Raw genomic sequence first — 17792 nt, 5'->3', positions numbered from 1 at the left:
TGTTAGAGGCCCTCAAGTTGACTGTGTAATTCAGGATGGACAAGATGAATTTGTTTCAGGAGATGCAATTTTTGTGAGAGAGAAAATAACATGAAAGCCATTGTAGGTTGGACATTAAATATCATGAGTTTCTTTGAAGCAGCATTTTTCAGAGGAGGAAGGAGAGTGATAATCTGGAAATGGTAAGGGGATTCTTGGGGGTCCCCAACTTTTTGCCAAGTCCAGACCAGTGCCACCTGCAGTATGACAGAAAAATAGTGCCACGATTAAGTGTGCTTTTGAAGAAATGAGGTCCACAGGGGACAGTCTCTAGGGAAGTCTTCTGGATTCCAAATGTTTGCTTTCTTCCCATCCCTGACACTGTTTGTATGAAACAAATGACAATAACTATTTCTATATTTGAGCAGTGTGATGTTGAATCTTGTCCATTCAGAAACTGCTGAAAATCCTGTGGTAGTTGGGGGAAGAAACAAATACCAATAAATTATAATATACACACAGCTACTTATAACTACTAGTGCTAGCTTAAAATATTGAATTACTTATGTTTTTTCTTAGTAAATGGCATGATGAAAGGTTGACACATCAGAAGAATGAGACACTTTCTAGATTGAAATCTGAGTTTGGATTTTCTTCATTTTACTTTGGTATTTGTTTTATAAGGATGAAAAATTTATATGAATGAAACAAAGATGTAGACTCTGAATCAAAGACATTTGAAACTTTGTATTAATAATTAATCTCTTAAAATGGAAGTTGGCGCACAGAAACCTTTCGATAAGGACTGAAGTACAAGTTTATTTGCAAAAGGAAGGAAACATCTGCAAAGGCCAAGAAATGAGCCAAAGAAGGTCATTAAAACATGCATTATTAAGCCATCTTCCATTACAGTTCATATTGCCCCATAAAAACGTTTCAAAGTATAAATTTCTACACATACAAGGGATAAATTTGAAAGTCTTAATTGGAGAATATCCATTGACTACCCTGTGGACACGCACACTGTCGGACTGACATCCAGAAGCCCTCAGAACTAGAGAAGGAGAAATGTAAGTTAGTGTGCTGAGGGACCATCCATTACTGCGTTCACTGCAACCGAAATTAGTATCACCTACAGATCTCCATGTACTGTATTTAATATGAGGCATTTTATGTAAAAAAGTAAGATTAGCCAGGTGGCCTGTTTGGAGGATCATCCAGTTCACCAAAAGTTTGCAGGTTCCATTCCTGATCAAGGCACATATCTAGGAGACAGGAGAAGAAGCAGGATTGGACACACGCAGAAGTTGGGCTGCAATTGAGCCCCAGCTAAACCCATGGAAACTATTAAGTTGGGATGGTTGTTCTAAGTCGTCAAGGTGGAGACAGGTAGCCTGGCAGTTCCTAACTACATTTATCAGTTCTTGTATGTAGGCTGCCCCAGGGAAGGGGGTATGGTCATGGACAAGGGCAATTTTTAGAGAGGGAAGGTAGTAGTAGGGCTGCCCAGGGAAGGACTCCGGCTGTGGAGGAGTAAGTTTCCAGTGCAGAAAGGGCCCCGGCTAGTGCATCACAGCATCCACTGCAAACAACTGTCTGTGAGTTAGGAAGTGAAGGCTCGGTTCTAATGATTTGGTAACCTGGTCACAACAGGCGAGATTTCTTTACTAACGAGTACAGTGATATCCTCATGGCTGGCAGATCTTACACCCTGATGTTATGTGTTCTGTAATATCTATCCATCCAGTTTGATGAAGCCATAAAAATCACCTCTTCTCTTCTGTAAATAAATGACACCCCACACACCATGTTCATACTCTGTGCCAAGCTAATGAGTTATCTAATCAATCCCATCATTTAATAAATTTATGAACATCAAGGGTAATTCTAGGAACCAACCCAAAGATGGCAGCATATACATAGGATGTTAAATTTCTTCTGACACCAGCAATGATGCTTAAAATCTAAGCTAGTTTGTATTCCAGAATCATCCTGAAGAATAGCTAAATGATTCTTCACGAAAGCTCATCCCAGAAACAAAGCTCACGTTTCCTGGCGCCGTGCTGCACACAGAGGCAGTGGCAGGTCTCCGAGGGAGCGTACACAGTGAGAGGGTGAAAGAGGCCAGGGGTACTGGGTAAAGAGTTCTGCCTTTCATCTTACTTGTGGAACAGCTGACGTCCACTTGGCAACACCTGTGCCTCAGTTTCCTCATCTGCAAATGGAGATGATTATAGTACCTCCCTCATGGAGTTTCCAGGAGGATAAAGTGAAAACATATGCATAATTTATAACAGATCCTGGCAGAGGTTGAGTTTGCTATTAATTTTTCACCACATTTAATTGAGATGCCTGACACTATACTTGCTTCTAAGCAAAGCTGTCATTTATTTATTCTGAACATAATACAAGATTTAGCATTCACAATTGTATTGCATGGGGTATCCCATTAAATCTTTGGAACAAACTTGGGGTATAAATAATAGGTCACACTTGGAAATGCAGAAACTGAGATACAAAGAGATTAAATAATACGTCCCGGATAAAACTACTAATAAAGGGCTGGGATGAACTTCTGACCTGGCCTTATTTACTGCCAGCATTTCACCAACTCTTTACTACATCTGAAAGAGCAGCGACACTTGAATGGTTTCACCAAGTTTTGATCTTTTAATATATTTTTCTTCCTCTTTCAACCAGAATATTTAAGAATCACCTCATCATTTTAATTTTTAGCCCAAAGCGTTGAGGATATTGCTAGCGTTAGAGTTTTAAAAATATAAACTAGAATTTTATCATAGAAATGTATCATATTCTTGGGTTTCACTCTGCAGAATTTAAGACAGTAAAATGCCACAATGTTTTCAAAGCGGTGTGAACTCGCAGAGGACAATGCAAAGGAGCAGGAAACTACAATAGATACATGTCCATGTGATGCAACTTGGTGCTCAAAGACCCCGAAGAATGTTCAAGCAAAGGTAAGTGAACTCATCCAGTGTGTATTTGCACAGGTAACCACACAGACAATGAAAGTGACAATACATGGTCACACACATATATATGTATGTATATAATATATGATATATAAATCATATATAAAATAATATATAAATCATATATAAAAATTACATATATGAAATCATATAAATCACATAAAATATAAAATATAAATCAAAAATAAATATATATGATTATATATGTATTTGTATTTTATATTTTATGTGATTTATATAAATCATATAAATCACATAAAATATAAAATATAAATCAAAAATAAATATATATGATTATATATATGATTTTTAATTCAGATATTCAAATTTTCAGAATCCATATTCAGGTCATTAGAAACAAAGAATCAAAGTTCTCAACATTATAAATGTGTGGAGCGATTCAAGGATGAACACATGGGCAGCTAGAGAGCTGAGAGGTTCTCCTCTGCGTAGTATCTCAGCTCATCTAGTATCATAGCTATGGAACACCATACCATTGAGAAATGAGGTCTCTGCAACTGTACCTTTTGTCCAGAGAAATTTTAGGTGCCAAAAATGAGCCCGCATTATGGCAATATGTTGACCATATAAATCAGATGTCCCCTGCTAGTTTCCAGAAAAGCCATCCGTACTTCCTACACAAGTAGACATTAAAAATGCGTTCATTATAACATACTATAAAAAGGACTAATGTAACTTGCATATGTACAGATTTTTAGGTATTTTAGCTTATTGTTATTGAAGATTAATTTTCAGCAGCCAAAGTGAATACAATTAAAATGTTTTAGGTATTTTCCAAAACTCTTTGCACAAAAGAATTTCCCTATATTGTATAGTATATGTCGTGTGTCAAGTTTTTTTGTAATTTCTCAAATTTACTAGTTATATATAAGTGTATATATGATCTTCCCATTCCCCCATTTCCTGCCTTAAGAACACATAGCAGGGAAAATTGTCTGTTACAGGACTTCAGAATGCGTCTTTGGCTGCTGAAGATTAGGTGGTGTTTTCATAAGCAACAGGGAATTAAACTTTCCCTTGTAGACATCATCAAGACATAGCATTAGCAACAAAACAAAACTCTTTAGGCCAGACAGTTGCAAAAGGACACCGAAAAGCATAGGGAAAATACTGAATCATCTATTCCAAGCTTGGTAATCATACAACCATCAACCTTCACGAGATACCGTAAACTACTTCCAGCTGCTTCTCTGTTAACCCATCCTGATAGCATTCATTAGTTTGATCTCTGCAAAACACAGGGGAGGGAGGAAAAGATCAACAAACATCCTGTACAGCAACCTAAACTCTCTCCCTGGACCTTGAACTTCTGCTAAAGGCCATGTCTCTCTGCTGCCCAGAAAATGCAAGAACTGACCCATATGAGGGTCATATCAACATCCTACAGGCTTTAGTAGTTACTGAAAGGAACTGTACTTCCCTGTCTCACTGCTGGCAACTCCAGGCTGGATGAGGGACAGAGAACTAGCATCCATTGCTTAGGTCTCCTCCATAATAATAAAACAAACAAACAAACAACAACAAAAAACTAGTGATGTCTTGCCATTTTTTTTAGAATATGTATACCCTTAAAGGATATGTGTTTAAGTTAGCTTATCAGAATTAAGTCTTTTGTAATAAATTTATATAATAACTCTCCTCAATTTCCCTAGTTAATAAGCACAAAGGCATATACTATGACGTCTGTCCAGAAAGCATCCAGTCATTGTTAATTATATGAGATTGGTTTGTGCAACATGGATGTAACCTGGCAGCCAAGGAGAATGGACTGGAATGCACATGTGTGAACAATAATGACTTCACTGTACTAGTCAGGGGAGGCAGTAGACTCCATTGAGTGAGCATGTGTACTGTGTGGCTATTGCATTCAAATGACTGAGCAAGTAGAGCAATGTATCTGCATTGTATTTTGCATTAAGTTTCAACATTCTTCCATGGAAACTATTTGAATGATTTAGAAGGCTTTTGGGGATGTTGCAATGAGTGTAGCTCAAAAGAAGTGTGCCACAAAGGCTTCAAAGACGGTCAAGAGTCTGTTGAAAGTGACCCACAAGCTGAAAGGTCTGCAACACCTGAACACCTGAGAATGTTGAACATGTGTGGGCTGCAACCAACAAAGATCGGTGACTGACAGTGGGAGAACTAGAAGCTGATCTGGGGATTCTAAAACTACCGTGTTTGAGATTTTGACCGAGGATCTTTAAATAAAACGTCTCATGGCTAAGTTTTTTCTGCAGCTTCTGCTACCAGAGCAAGGAACATTCTGCTGCAGTTGCTAATGGCTTGATTTAAACTGTTACCAATGACCCAGATTTCCTCAAGAAGGTTATAGCAGGAGGTGAATCCTTAGTCTATGGCTATAATCTGGAAACAGAAGGCCTCCTTGTCCCAATGGAAGCCACCTGGTTCTCCATGCCCAAAGAAGGTGTGGCAAAGTCACAACATGATCAAGACCATGTTAACTGTGCTTTTGATTGGGAAGGTGTTGTCTATCACAAGTGCCCTCCAGGCCAAACAATGAATAAGGACTACTACCTCAATGTTCTTCAGCAGTTGAGAGGTGCAATAAGTTGCTGCAGCCATGAGCAACTGGTGATTGGCAGCTTCATCACAACAATGCGCCTGCTCATGCATCACGTCTTCTGCAGAGTTTTTTGGCAAAACATCAAGTCACCCACCCTGGTGGCTCAGCCCCCCTAGAGCCCAGATTTGGTACCCTGCAACTTCTGGTTTTTCCAAAAACTAAAATCACCTTTAAAAGAGAAGAGATTTCAGACTATCAATGAGATTCAGGAAAATACAATGGAGCAGTTGATGGCCATTAGGAGAACTATGTGATGTCCCAAGGTGACCACTTTGAAGGGGACTGAGGTATCGTTGCCTTATGTACAATACTTCTTGTATCTTGTATCTTCTTCAATAAATGTCCCGTTTTTCATAATACTTGGCTGGGTACTTTCTGGACAGACCTGGGTATTCTCCCTCTTTGCTTTTCCTTTCTGTAGACTGAATGTAGACTACACCTTTTTCCTTCCTCTACCTGTACCTTTTCCCTATGGGAGTGTTATCAACATGTTGTAGTAGGTGAAGCCACATGGTATGTTTTCCAAAGGGGCTGCACCATCTTATATCCCCACCAGCAATAAATGAGGGTCCCAATTTCTCCACATCCTTGTCCACACTTGCTTTTTCCTGTCTTTTTTTATTATTATTATAGCCATTCTACTGAGTGATACCTCAAATAATTTTTGTTGAAGTCTTTATGCTGGTTTATTCAACACAAAGAAACGGCCATATTAACTCATAGCAAAGCCAGTGTTCATTACCAAATCAATCAGCCATAAATACTTTCTCCAAAAATAAAATCTCTCATTCATTTTCAATGCAGACATGTTCATCCTCATGAAAACTATTCTTCTTTTCAGCTCAATTTCTACATTATACAGGAAGTAAATCAAAGAGATGAGAGAAAATGTAAAGGGCTTCATCATAAGGTGGCAGCCTGAAAAAATGTCCCCATCATCCTCGGGCACTGTTTGCTCTGATCTTATGGGCCCTCCCTGGAGAAGCCACCAAGCATTCCTGCACACCAGCCTGAGAACGGAAACAGCGCGGCAATGGAGCTGATTCCCAGCCCCTCCACAGAAAGTACCTAACGCCAAAGGCTAACACCAGCCTATGCTCTTCACAGAAATATTTATCAAGAAGAGGAAGAAATAGAAGCATACTATGTAGAAGCAAATAGAAGCAAATCTTGAATAAACAAGATTTCATGCGCCCATTATTTCAAATTCCCTTTCTTGGGTTTTGTATACGTTTTTGCACCTCAATATAATTAGTATTTGAAATGTGTGAGAGTTACGCTTTTTTTTTTTTTTAATAGTAAGCATAATTTTCAAAAAGGGATGTGGAAAAAGAGAACCAGCAGGAGGCCTGGACTTCGAGACTTTCATTAACCCAGCATTTCTTTCCCTCCTCAACTGTCTGTCACCCAAGCCAGGTGCCATTACTCCAGACTCACCCTCACCTGTGACCGTTGAGCGGTTTGAATCTGCGCCAAGCAATTTACTCTGAATCCAGACTGACAGGACCATTGACCAATCACAGCACCAGGTTCCCTTTCCCCGGTCCAATCATAACTGCTGCGTGGGAGACTTGGTACCAAAAAGAAAGGCACGGGCCAAGGGGAGGGCCATTAGAAACACCACCGCCCCAAGACTTCCCGCCGCAGTGAAGTGGTTCTTCAGCATTGTATCTGTATTGTCAAGATGTCTCTTTCTAAGAAGTTAACTTTGGACAAACTGGATGTTAAAGGTAAACGAGTCATTATGAGAGTAGACTTCAATGTTCCCATGAAGAAGAACCAGATTACGAACAACCAGAGAATCAAGGCTTCAATCCCAAGCATCAAGTTCTGCCTGGATAATGGAGCCAAGTCAGTAGTTCTTATGAGTCATCTGGGTCGACCTGATGGTGTTCCCATGCCTGATAAGTACTCCTTGGAGCCTGTTGCTGCTGAGCTCAAATCCTTGCTGGGAAAGAATGTTCTGTTCCTGAAGGACTGTGTGGGCCCAGAAGTAGAAAAAGCCTGTGCAGACCCAGCTCCTGGTTCAGTCATCTTGCTGGAGAATTTACGATTTCATGTGGAAGAAGAAGGGAAGGGCCAAGATCCTTCTGGAAATAAACTGAAAGCTGAGCCAGAAAAAACGAAAGCCTTCCGAGAATCCCTCTCAAAGCTAGGGGATGTCTATGTCAATGACGCATTTGGCACTGCTCACCGGGCCCACAGTTCCATGGTGGGAGTGAATCTGCCTCAGAAAGCATCTGGATTCTTGATGAAGAAGGAACTGGATTATTTTGCCAAAGCCTTGGAAAACCCAGAGAGACCCTTTCTGGCTATACTTGGTGGAGCCAAAGTGGCAGACAAGATCCAGCTTATTAAAAATATGCTGGACAAGGTCAATCAGATGATTATTGGTGGTGGAATGGCTTATACCTTCCTTAAGGTACTCAACAACATGGAGATAGGGGCTTCCCTGTTTGATGAAGATGGAGCCAAGATTGTGAACGATATCATGGCCAAAGCCAGTAAGAATGGTGTGAACATTACCTTTCCTGTTGACTTTGTCACTGCTGACAAGTTTGATGAGAACGCTAAGGTTGGCCAGGCCACGGTAGCATCAGGCATACCTGCTGGCTGGATGGCTTTGGACTGCGGTCCTGAGACCAACAAGAAGTATGCTCAAGCAGTGGCCCAAGCCAAGCTAATTGTGTGGAACGGACCTGTAGGGGTATTTGAATGGGATGCCTTTGCTAAGGGAACCAAAGCCCTTATGGATGAAGTTGTGAAAGCCACTTCCAGGGGCTGTATCACCATTATAGGAGGTGGAGACACTGCTACCTGCTGTGCCAAATGGAACACTGAAGATAAAGTCAGCCACGTGAGCACTGGAGGAGGTGCCAGTCTAGAGCTTCTGGAGGGAAAAGTCCTTCCTGGAGTGGATGCCCTCAGCAACCTGTAGTTGACAAAGTGTTCCTTCCTACTGCTTCCTGTCCATAGCCCTTAAGTCAACTTAATGCCTTCACACCTCAACTTGACTTTTGTTAAAATCTACTGCGTATCAAGACCCAGGGAATGACCAAGTGATGGACCATCAGCAGCTCCTAACATCAGCACAGCAATGCAAGTTAGTTCTGTCATGCATTTACTTACTTTCTTAAAGATCTCCTTTGAACTTCACCATTGTGATTCCTAGGAAGTGGGTTGCCTATTAAAGTGAAGTAAATAAGTTGAATCTCTGCTCCTTTTTATTTTAGTCCAGCTTCATTATTGTTTCACTGCTTGAACATGGAAACAAGACCAAACCCTAATTTTTGAAGAAGGGTGGGGTAGACACACACATGCATGGATGTCTATTAGAATGGGAGCTCCAAATCAAGGCCAGGTCTCAAACAAGTATTTTCTGTTAAAATCAGATATCATTTAATAAATAGATAATATAACTGCTAAATCCAAAAATGTGTTTTTTGAGACACGTATGAAATACATGTAAAGTATGTTTAGCCATGGGGAAAATGGAGCTATGAAAACTCTTCTGTATTAGAAAACAGAATAATAGTCACTTCTCGGCCTTTTGGCTAAGATCAAGTGTAGAAAACAGAATAAGAAAACACTAGGAAATATAGAAGAAGTGAAAATACCTACTAGAGAATATTTTGCCTAGTTATGTAGACAAAGGTGATTGAGGGCAACGATGGCATCAAATTAAAAGTAAAAATGCAGAGTAAATTTTCCCAGCTGTCATGACCCCTGTCTGATAGGCCCAGATCAATTCTATATATTCAGCATCCTGAATAATTGAACTTAAAATATAATCTTAACATTCCTAAAACTTCAACTTATTTCTAAGGACAATATTAATAATGTCATTGTAATCCCAGGGTAGATGTAGGAATTAAGGTATAGACCTAAAAACAAGTAAAAAAAGAAAACCAATATTGTAGTAATTGAGCAAAGATTTTAGCATCTTATTGTCTGTATAGAAGACTAGTGCACATACATGGACTCTTCGTCACGAAGTCATCTAGAAACCCAGCTGGTGACAGACCTGCGACTCTCAATAAGTGAGTTTCACCTCTGTGTCTGAGGTATTTGTCGGAGCTTTTACTACTTGGTAGCCAGCAGAGCTAAAGAAAAGGAATTAAAAAATACATGACCCAAAAATTTCAGAACATTTTTTTCACTTACTATTGGCTATTAGTTGTGCGATAAGGCCTAATTTGCAAGGGAGGCTTGGGAATGTATTTTCTTTAGTTGCATACCTTGTATTCAACTAAAAAGCAATAGATTCTATTCCTAAAAGGTAGGAGGGTGAATAAATACAGGAGTAAAATTCATGGTTTCTGACAGACTGTCAATGACATAGGAAAAAAAGATACATCATCCAGAAATACCCAATATGGGAAACCAAAAAGTATAGTCATTTATTTTTCTTATAACTCTGATGCCTCTCTCTATGCACACCTGATTTAGGGTGGTGGAAGAGAAATAGGAAACTACAATAAAAATCATCACCTAAAAAACCGTTGGTCATTAGAATTAGAAATAAATTATGCTGGATCAAAGTTTCAAGCACTCCCTGAGCTGGTAGTGGAAGAATTTCCTTGGCTAGACTCTGGCTTTGTTCTCTGGCAGAAAGTCTTTTCTTCATTGTCCTTTTTAGCCCTAAATTTGGTCATCTGGGAAATTTCCTTTTTCCCTAGTCTTTCTGAAGCCAGTGTTGGAGAGCTGGGCCACATTAGGTCACTGCAAAGCTTTTCCAGCTTTCTCCATGCTGGTGCAGATTCTAGAAAGCAATGGTTTCTTATTATAGCACACAGTTAAAGACATTCAGGGCCAGACCTATGATTTTTTGACTTTCTCAAGAATCAAGATTTCCAGTCTACATAATCACTTGTGAAAGAAACTCACCCCCAAATTTCTTCTAGTTATAGTTCTTAATCCTCTGGTTCTTGCTTTTAACTAAACAGCTGGGCCCACTGTCTTCTTCTTCATCTCAAAAATGGTTGACTTGTGGCATTCTGAAAAGGTAAGCGGGGATGGGAAAGGTGTACCCATAATTTGATCTTTGTCCATGGTCTCCTTATGTTTTGGGCTGAAAAGTCCAAAGATCTGAGAAAATTGTGACAGTTTTTTTCTTGCCATTTGTGGTATTGAGACAAATTTTTCAACTCAGAAATCACTTTCCTGGTCTATTAGCCAATTCAGGTTGCAGGCAATAAGCAGATTGTCCAATATTTCCTGGCTGTGCTCATTTAAAAAAATATATTGTTGTTCAATTTCAGTTATCCCAATGTTTCCCACTTGCTCTCCCCTGCCCTGCTCATCCGTCCATATTCAATCCTCCCCCCTTCCATTGTCGTTGTCCATGTGTCCTTTATACATGTTCCTTAACTTGACCCTTCCCCTTCTTTCCCTCATTATCCCGAACTCCCCTCCCCTCTGGTCACTGTCAGATTGTTCTTTATTTCCATGTCTTTGGTTCTATTTTGCTCACTTGTGTTTTGTTGATTAGGTTCCACTTATAGGTGAGATCATATGGTATTTGTCTTTTTACCTCCTCGTTTATATCATTTAGCATAATACTCTCTAGTTCCACCTATTTTTAAAAAAATTTTATTTACAGGGTCTGGCAGAAGTAACTCCATTGAGTGTGGTTGGTAGGGAATGTGAATGTCTTGCATGAGATGGATGGCAATTCGAGCATTTCACCTAAAACATCATATGAGTGTGATATTATTATGTTACAGAATTACATGCTTTCGATTTTGTAATAGAAGATATTTATGTAATAAAAAGGGGGCGTTATTTGTGCTCATCCCTGTTATTTATTTTCAGAGAGAGGGAAAGGGAGAGAGAAAAAGAGGGAGAGAAACATTGATGTGAAAGAGAAACATCAGTCGATTGCCTCTCACACACTCCCCAACCAGGGACAGACCCACAACTCAGGCATGTGCCTCGACCAGGGATCAAACCGGCAACCTTTTGCTTTTCAAGATGCCACCCAACCAACTGAGCCACTCTGGTCATGGCTTTAATCTTTGTTTCATTTAGTGTTAGTTTCAATATTTTACTGATGAAAATACTAATATATCTAATTTTGAGATTCCAGCCCCTCCTGGAATGGGTAATATAGGACATACACAATAAAACATCATTCTAAAATATAAAAGGTTTAGGGATTACAAAATATGTATCCCATGTGAACCCACGTATCTTCCCGCCTTCTTATGTGCACACACACACAAATAGGTGAAGGGGGTTAAGAAGTCCAAGCTTCCAGCTATAAAATAAATAAGCTCATTTTTCTTGTATATTGCTTAAAACAGCATTCAACAATAAAAACACAGATATTCCCCTCTTTCTAAGTACTTCCCCTGTAACTTTAGGCCTTATAGGAACATGTCATTCCTATTACAGTACCATAGGCAACAAATACCACAGCAGGAAGTAATTACCACCTTCCCCCCTTCCATTTCTCTTTACTCATCTCCTCCCACCTGACTTCTTAATGAATGCTGTATTTTATTGGTTTTATTAAGGCAACATCTCACTAACCAATAGCAATTTCTACTTCAGCCTATAGACTAGTGTTTCTCAACCAGGGAAAGTTCTCCTCATAGGGCACATTTGCCAAATGGACACACTTTTTTTTGTCTCAAATGGGATGGGACAGGGGTGGGTGAGGCGGTCTGTAGGCATGTAGCATTTGCCACTAAAGCTATTACTAAACATTGTACAATACACAGGACAGCCCTCACAACAAAGAACTATCCAGCCCAAGATGTCAGCATAGAGATTTATTTCATTCTCGAGTAGCATTATAAAAGTAGACACTTCCTGTTGAGCTCATCTAAGAACCCAGGCAAGCAAAACGTCTCTGCCATCACACGCATGTAGCTTCCATCTCTAGGACCATGAAGGCCAATTCAATGTTGACATTTTTCAACCAACTGGACAGGAAAAGAATCCAGAGCAAGCATCTTCTCCTTAAGGAAGAAAATGGGGAGTCATGCATATTGATTTTGCTTATATCCATTTGCCCTGAAATTAGTAACACGATCATGTCCAGCTAATAGGAAACAGGGCAATGTACTTTCTGAATGAGTGCTCATGGGCCCCATCAAAACTATTACTAAGAGGAAGAATAATGAAAGATGAATTTCACACATCAAAAAGAGGAACCTATTAAAATGTCTGTGATACACTGGAAGATTCACAAAGGTCATGCTTTTGTACATAATTATCCCTAACATAAAGATGAACAAGCACAATTCATGGAAAAAATATGAAAACAGTTAAAATGAATTAAGAAGACAATAATATAAGATTAGAAGTAGTCCAGAAAAAGGGGTAAAAAGATATAACAAATTCAAATATTTCCAGTACAAAGTATTAAATGAGGTTAGGGCAAGTAGTGAAGAAATTGAAGTGCAGAGAAAAGAATCCGTGACTTGAAATAGAAGATAGGGAATAAAAAACAGAATTTCAGGTTGGCTTAGAAAGTAAAATATAAGTAGTACCAACACGTAAATATATATCACACACATACATCTATATGTATATGTTTATAATATTTTATATAGTTGTAACTGAAATTTTATGGTTACATATTATAATTGAATACATAAAATTATTTCATTTTCTTCTTGTAAAAAGCAATTTAAAAAAAAGAACTTTAAACTTAGGGCATTACCATAAAAGGGTGGGGTTGCCTTGGGCTTTTGATACAAACAAAAACTGTGGGGTTTCCCCGTTTGTCCAAGGTTGTAATTTCAGTTATTTAACTTACATGCTTGGACATTACTATTCATTTATTTTCTGTGCAGTTTTTATCAAGAAGAATGTGTTGAAATAACATTTCCAGTAACATTAGTTAATAAAGCTAGGATAAAATAATTTTTAGAGTAGGTGCTATATTTAATGGCCGTATACTTCTGTTAATTTTACGTAATTTCACATCTTAGTCATTACAAGTCTTCTATGGATTGTAGCAAAACGTGTGTTTTCTAACTCAATGTATGTTAATAATAATCCAAGATAAAAAGTAAAAGTGAAATAACTGGAAAATAACAAAATAGAAAATTGTATGCGCTTATACGTGAGCATATTTTACTTAGTGTAGGGAAAATGGAGTCAGTGAGGCTCCCTCACCTGGATGTCCAGGCCACTAAGATACATAGTATTCCCGTAACTTTAAGTAGCGCCCACATGCATAGAATGAAGCTCTGTTATATAAAGTGAAGGTCAGTATTGGCACCTTGCTAGCTTTGCAAGCATTTAGTATGTAAGGGAGTCAGGACTTCCTGCAGGGTGACATGCGGCTTGCAGCTCCACCCCAGCATAAAGGCATGTCAGACATCCCAACAGCTCCGTGAATTTTCTTCCATCTGCCCCAATCCCTTGTGAACCTGCCCGGCCTTGAATGGTTGCAACACACTTGGCATCTCCTTGCCCTGGACCCTGCGGTTTCTCTGTCTGCGCTGTGGCCTTGTGCCTTCCTCCAGGAAGTCAGCAGGGCAGCAAGGGTGTGCTTATCTTCCTTGTTTCCTCGCCCTCATGTGTTGTTTCCACATTTTTGTCTGGTTTCCAGTTGTTTCCAATGAGAGGGTCTATTTTAGTCTCTCCTATGCCATCTTAATCAGAAATGATGGTTCAAATAATTTATATTCAAATAGTTACAATGATACTCTCTTTAGGACCCAGCTGAGCTCTGGATATAGTAACTTGTTTTTTAATCTTTCCTCTTTTCTTTTCTAATATTACTCAAGAAAAAAATATATATATAGTCTGAATCAGAGTCACCCACTTTTCAATTGGGGTTTTTAAAAATATATTTTTAGAGCAGTTTTCTAGGTTCATAGCCAAACTGAACACTTGTTAAAATCAATGTATTGACATGGACACACCATTATTTCCAAAGCCCATAGTTCACATTAGAGCTCACTCTTGATATTTTCACACTCTGAAGGTTTTGACGAAGGTATAATGACTGCATCCATTGCTACAGTATCATAGAGGATACTACTCTAAAAGTCCTCTGTGCTCTGACTAGTCACCTCCTCCCTAACTTCTGGTAACAACTGAACTTTTACATGTCTGCATAGCTTTGTCTTTTCCAAAATGTCATATAGCTGGAATCACATAGTATGCAGCCTTTTCAGATTGGCTTCTTTCGCTTAGTAATATGCATCTAAGTTTCCTCCATATCGACTTCAAGTCAAGATGACAGAGTAGGTAATCGCTGTGCTCACCTCCACAACCACATCAAATACACTGAATTATAGAACAGCCACCCTTGAGATCCACCTGAAGACCAAATGAACAGAACTTCTACAACTAAGGATATAAAGAAGAAGCCACGTGGAGTCAGGTAGGAGGGGACCTGTCACTAGAGACAGCCTGGAAACTAGAAAGGGCCTATTCTGACACCCATGTGTGGCAGTTAGGAATCAACAGGGATATCTCGGCTGCAGAGATGCCCCCCAGGTGTAAGGGGGCCCAGGCTCACACCAGGCTCCCAGCCGGTAGCGCAGGTGCCAGGGAGAGAAGTCCCCACAGCTGCTGGCTGTGAAAATCAGCAGGGACACGGTCCAGGTGAGACAGAGGGCTGCCATAGACCCAGGCTTTCTTTTAAAGGGCCTGAGCACAGACTCCTCACTCACGCACACTCACCCTAAGCTCCGGCCAAGGGATGGGAGCTTGAAAAGCACCAGGGACATTAAGGGAGGCACTAAGTTTTTTCTAATGACTAATAATAGTTGTTTTAAATTATCCGCAAATCCCTGCCATATCAGGGTCTGGTTCTGATGTGTGCTCTGTCTGTTCAAACTGTGGTTTTCTTTTGTTTCTTCTTGCCTTTAGTGTGCTTTGCAGTTTGTGTTGTTGTTGCTGTTGAACGATAGACTGTATGGGTAAAAAGAAGTGTGTTAAATAGACTTTCAGGAACGTAGTGGTGTGGAGTTAAAGAGTTACTCTATGGCTCGATGATTAAGTGTTAACTTCTCCGTGAGCCTATGCATTTCCTTGGGCTATGATCTTCTCAGTGCTTTTCCCCTTTGTTTTGTTTTTCCAACGTCCTTGGTTGTACAGGATGGATAGTGGGGACTGGAGTTAGGCATTTCCCGTTCCCCATGTGGAAGGCTAGAGCAGGCTTAGCTGAGTATTTCCCTCCCCCCAGGTGACTTAGGCTCTGATAAATCCCCAGTAGATTAGGCTCTGGTGAAACAGTTTCTGTTAAAGTCAGGCTTTGTTAAGTAGATCAAATGTTCTCTCCCATTCTGAAATGGTTACTTTCCCCCAACCTCCAGCCAGAAGCCTGAGGGGGTTTTTCTTCATTCTTTACTGTTAGAACCTCGTGAGAGAATCGAGGTAAAACTCACAAAAATGATTTTGGGGGCCTCCCAAAGACTGGCTTCCCTGGAATTTTCATCTCTCAGTCTTGTTGACACGGAGCCTCCAGCAACTCCTCAATTCCAGTTCCAGTTTTGCTACCCTCCAACTGGTTTCTGTGGAGTTCTGTGTTGGTGGGCTTCTGCTCTGGTAAGTAGTGATTTTCTGTACCCGTCCGCCTGTCTCTGCAGTTGTGGGGGCAGCAGCCGCCCTGTGACTTAACTTCTCTGAGAGATCTAGGAAGAGTTATTTGTATTTCAATTTGTTCAGCTTTTCACTTGTTGTTAGGGATAGAGTGGCAGTTTCTAAGCTCCTTACATGGTGGACAGGAAACTGAAAATTTGGTTTTATTTTCTTATTTATTTTAAAATTAAAACATATTTTTGATTTTTTTAACATATTTTTTCAGATATTACATTATGGGATCCATTACTGTTGAGGAAGTAAAGTAATAGATTTTAAGTCCACTAAAAGTGTCTCTTCTTCAAACAAACCCTATTCACTGTGAAACTTACACTTTGGATTATTTCACTCAGGAGACAGCAAACACTTGGTACTGGGGTTTTTTTTGGTTTTTTCTGTAAGGTGACTCTAGTAGTGCTTAGTTGTGTTTAACTTCATTCAAAACAATTTCATTAGATTGTATTGTGACAGCTGTCATATCAGCGTGAATTAAAAAATACTTACCAATATTGGTCAATTTTTGTGAAGCTGTTTTAATATTGAAGATGGAAGGAAATAAGCAGTATTTTTGGCATATTATGCTTTATTATTTCAAGAAAGGTAAAATGCAACTGAAATGCAAAAAAAAAGATTTATGTAGTGTAGGAGAAAGTGCTGTGACTGATCGAATGTGTCAAAAGTGGTTTGGGAAGTTTTGGGCTGGAGGTTTCTCACTGAATGATGCTCCACGGTGGGGTAGACCAGTAGAAGTAGATAGTGATGAAATTGAGACATTATATCACGTGGGAGATAGCTGATATACTCAAAATATTCAAATCAATACAATTATGGGTGAAAATCAGAAACGTGTCTTGTTTTATGGAAAAAAGCCATACAAATTTTTTTGCCAACCTAATACAACATGTAACTCAGCATTATAGAGTTATCTTTTTTCATTTCATATTTCTATAATGCTCCACTGGCCTTACACCTTAAATCTGCATTGGAATGCCCTGATTTTCCCAGATACTTTCTCTGATGGCATAGGATCTATGAGATATCTTACATGGAAATGAATCACTGTATGTCCAACTAAATACTATATGTCCAAACTGATTCTTCCTTGATGAAAGCCATAAGCCAATTTCTTTTTCAGAAAAACATAAACCACTGGCTTGTTTTTGTTTTTCTTTGGGTTTTGTTTTGTTTTGCTTTGTTTTCTGTGGTGGTTCTGTTTTTAGTTTTGATAAACTAATTATTTTGCTTTAGAATAACAAAATATACTTAAAATTACATTGGAAGAAAAGGGAAGGAAAAGATATGGTTAATACCAGGGATTACAGAGTACTGGCAAACAATGATGAAGTATTTTTACTAATTTTTCTAAAGCAATTTGAACTTAGGACACAAATAGCTTTCAAGTGCCTTTTCTGGGTTTCTATGAAACCAGATTGAGACACAGAGAGGCAAATTGAGGAACAGTGGATTTGACCAAGTGCTTACAAAATCAGTAACATAAAAGATGGAATCACAGTTATGTTTGCAAAGCTAAATAGAATTGCAATCTAAACACTTTCCATTGCCCCTTACATTACAGTGCTATTAAGGTTCCCAAAGTCTATAGTACAATTTTAAATCACTACATGAATATGCTTTGCAAAAGAATTTTTAATTTTAATTTCCAT

At 39.1% G+C, this 17792-nt stretch overlaps 1 protein-coding gene and 1 long non-coding RNA gene across 5 annotated transcripts in view; one reads left to right on the top strand and one right to left on the bottom strand.

Annotated features, from left to right (window-relative positions):
• Positions 1–3264: 3264 nt before the first annotated feature.
• The window catches only part of LOC112302137 (uncharacterized), a 36009-nt gene continuing 21481 nt past the window's right edge, over positions 3265–17792 (bottom strand). The window contains exons 2-5 of one of the 4 annotated variants that reach the window (XR_002974539.2): positions 10465–10574; positions 9554–9680; positions 8707–8761; positions 3265–4221 (exon numbers count right to left, since the gene is read on the bottom strand). This is a non-coding gene — a long non-coding RNA (uncharacterized lncRNA). The remainder of the gene's footprint in view (positions 4222–8706; positions 8762–9553; positions 9681–10464; positions 10575–17792) is intronic. The other 3 variants (XR_008425549.1, XR_008425548.1, XR_008425547.1) reach the window with 3 other exon arrangements.
• Positions 7022–8713, top strand: PGK2 (phosphoglycerate kinase 2). Its single transcript, XM_024557716.4, has one exon. The coding sequence runs from the start codon at positions 7262–7264 to the stop codon at positions 8513–8515; it is 1254 nt and encodes a 417-aa protein (XP_024413484.2). The 5' UTR covers positions 7022–7261; the 3' UTR covers positions 8516–8713.

The sequence above is a fragment of the Desmodus rotundus genome, chromosome 11 (assembly GCF_022682495.2).
Source record: "Desmodus rotundus isolate HL8 chromosome 11, HLdesRot8A.1, whole genome shotgun sequence".
Lineage (NCBI taxonomy): Eukaryota > Metazoa > Chordata > Mammalia > Chiroptera > Phyllostomidae > Desmodus > Desmodus rotundus.
Note: the sequence above shows the minus strand (reverse complement) of the source record. Positions and strands in the feature narration are given on the sequence as shown.

What these genes read in the sequence shown, in the direction of transcription:
- PGK2 (XM_024557716.4), top strand. Translation starts at nt 7,262, where the DNA reads ATGTCTCTTTCTAAGAAGTTAACTTTGGACAAACTGGATGTTAAAGGT.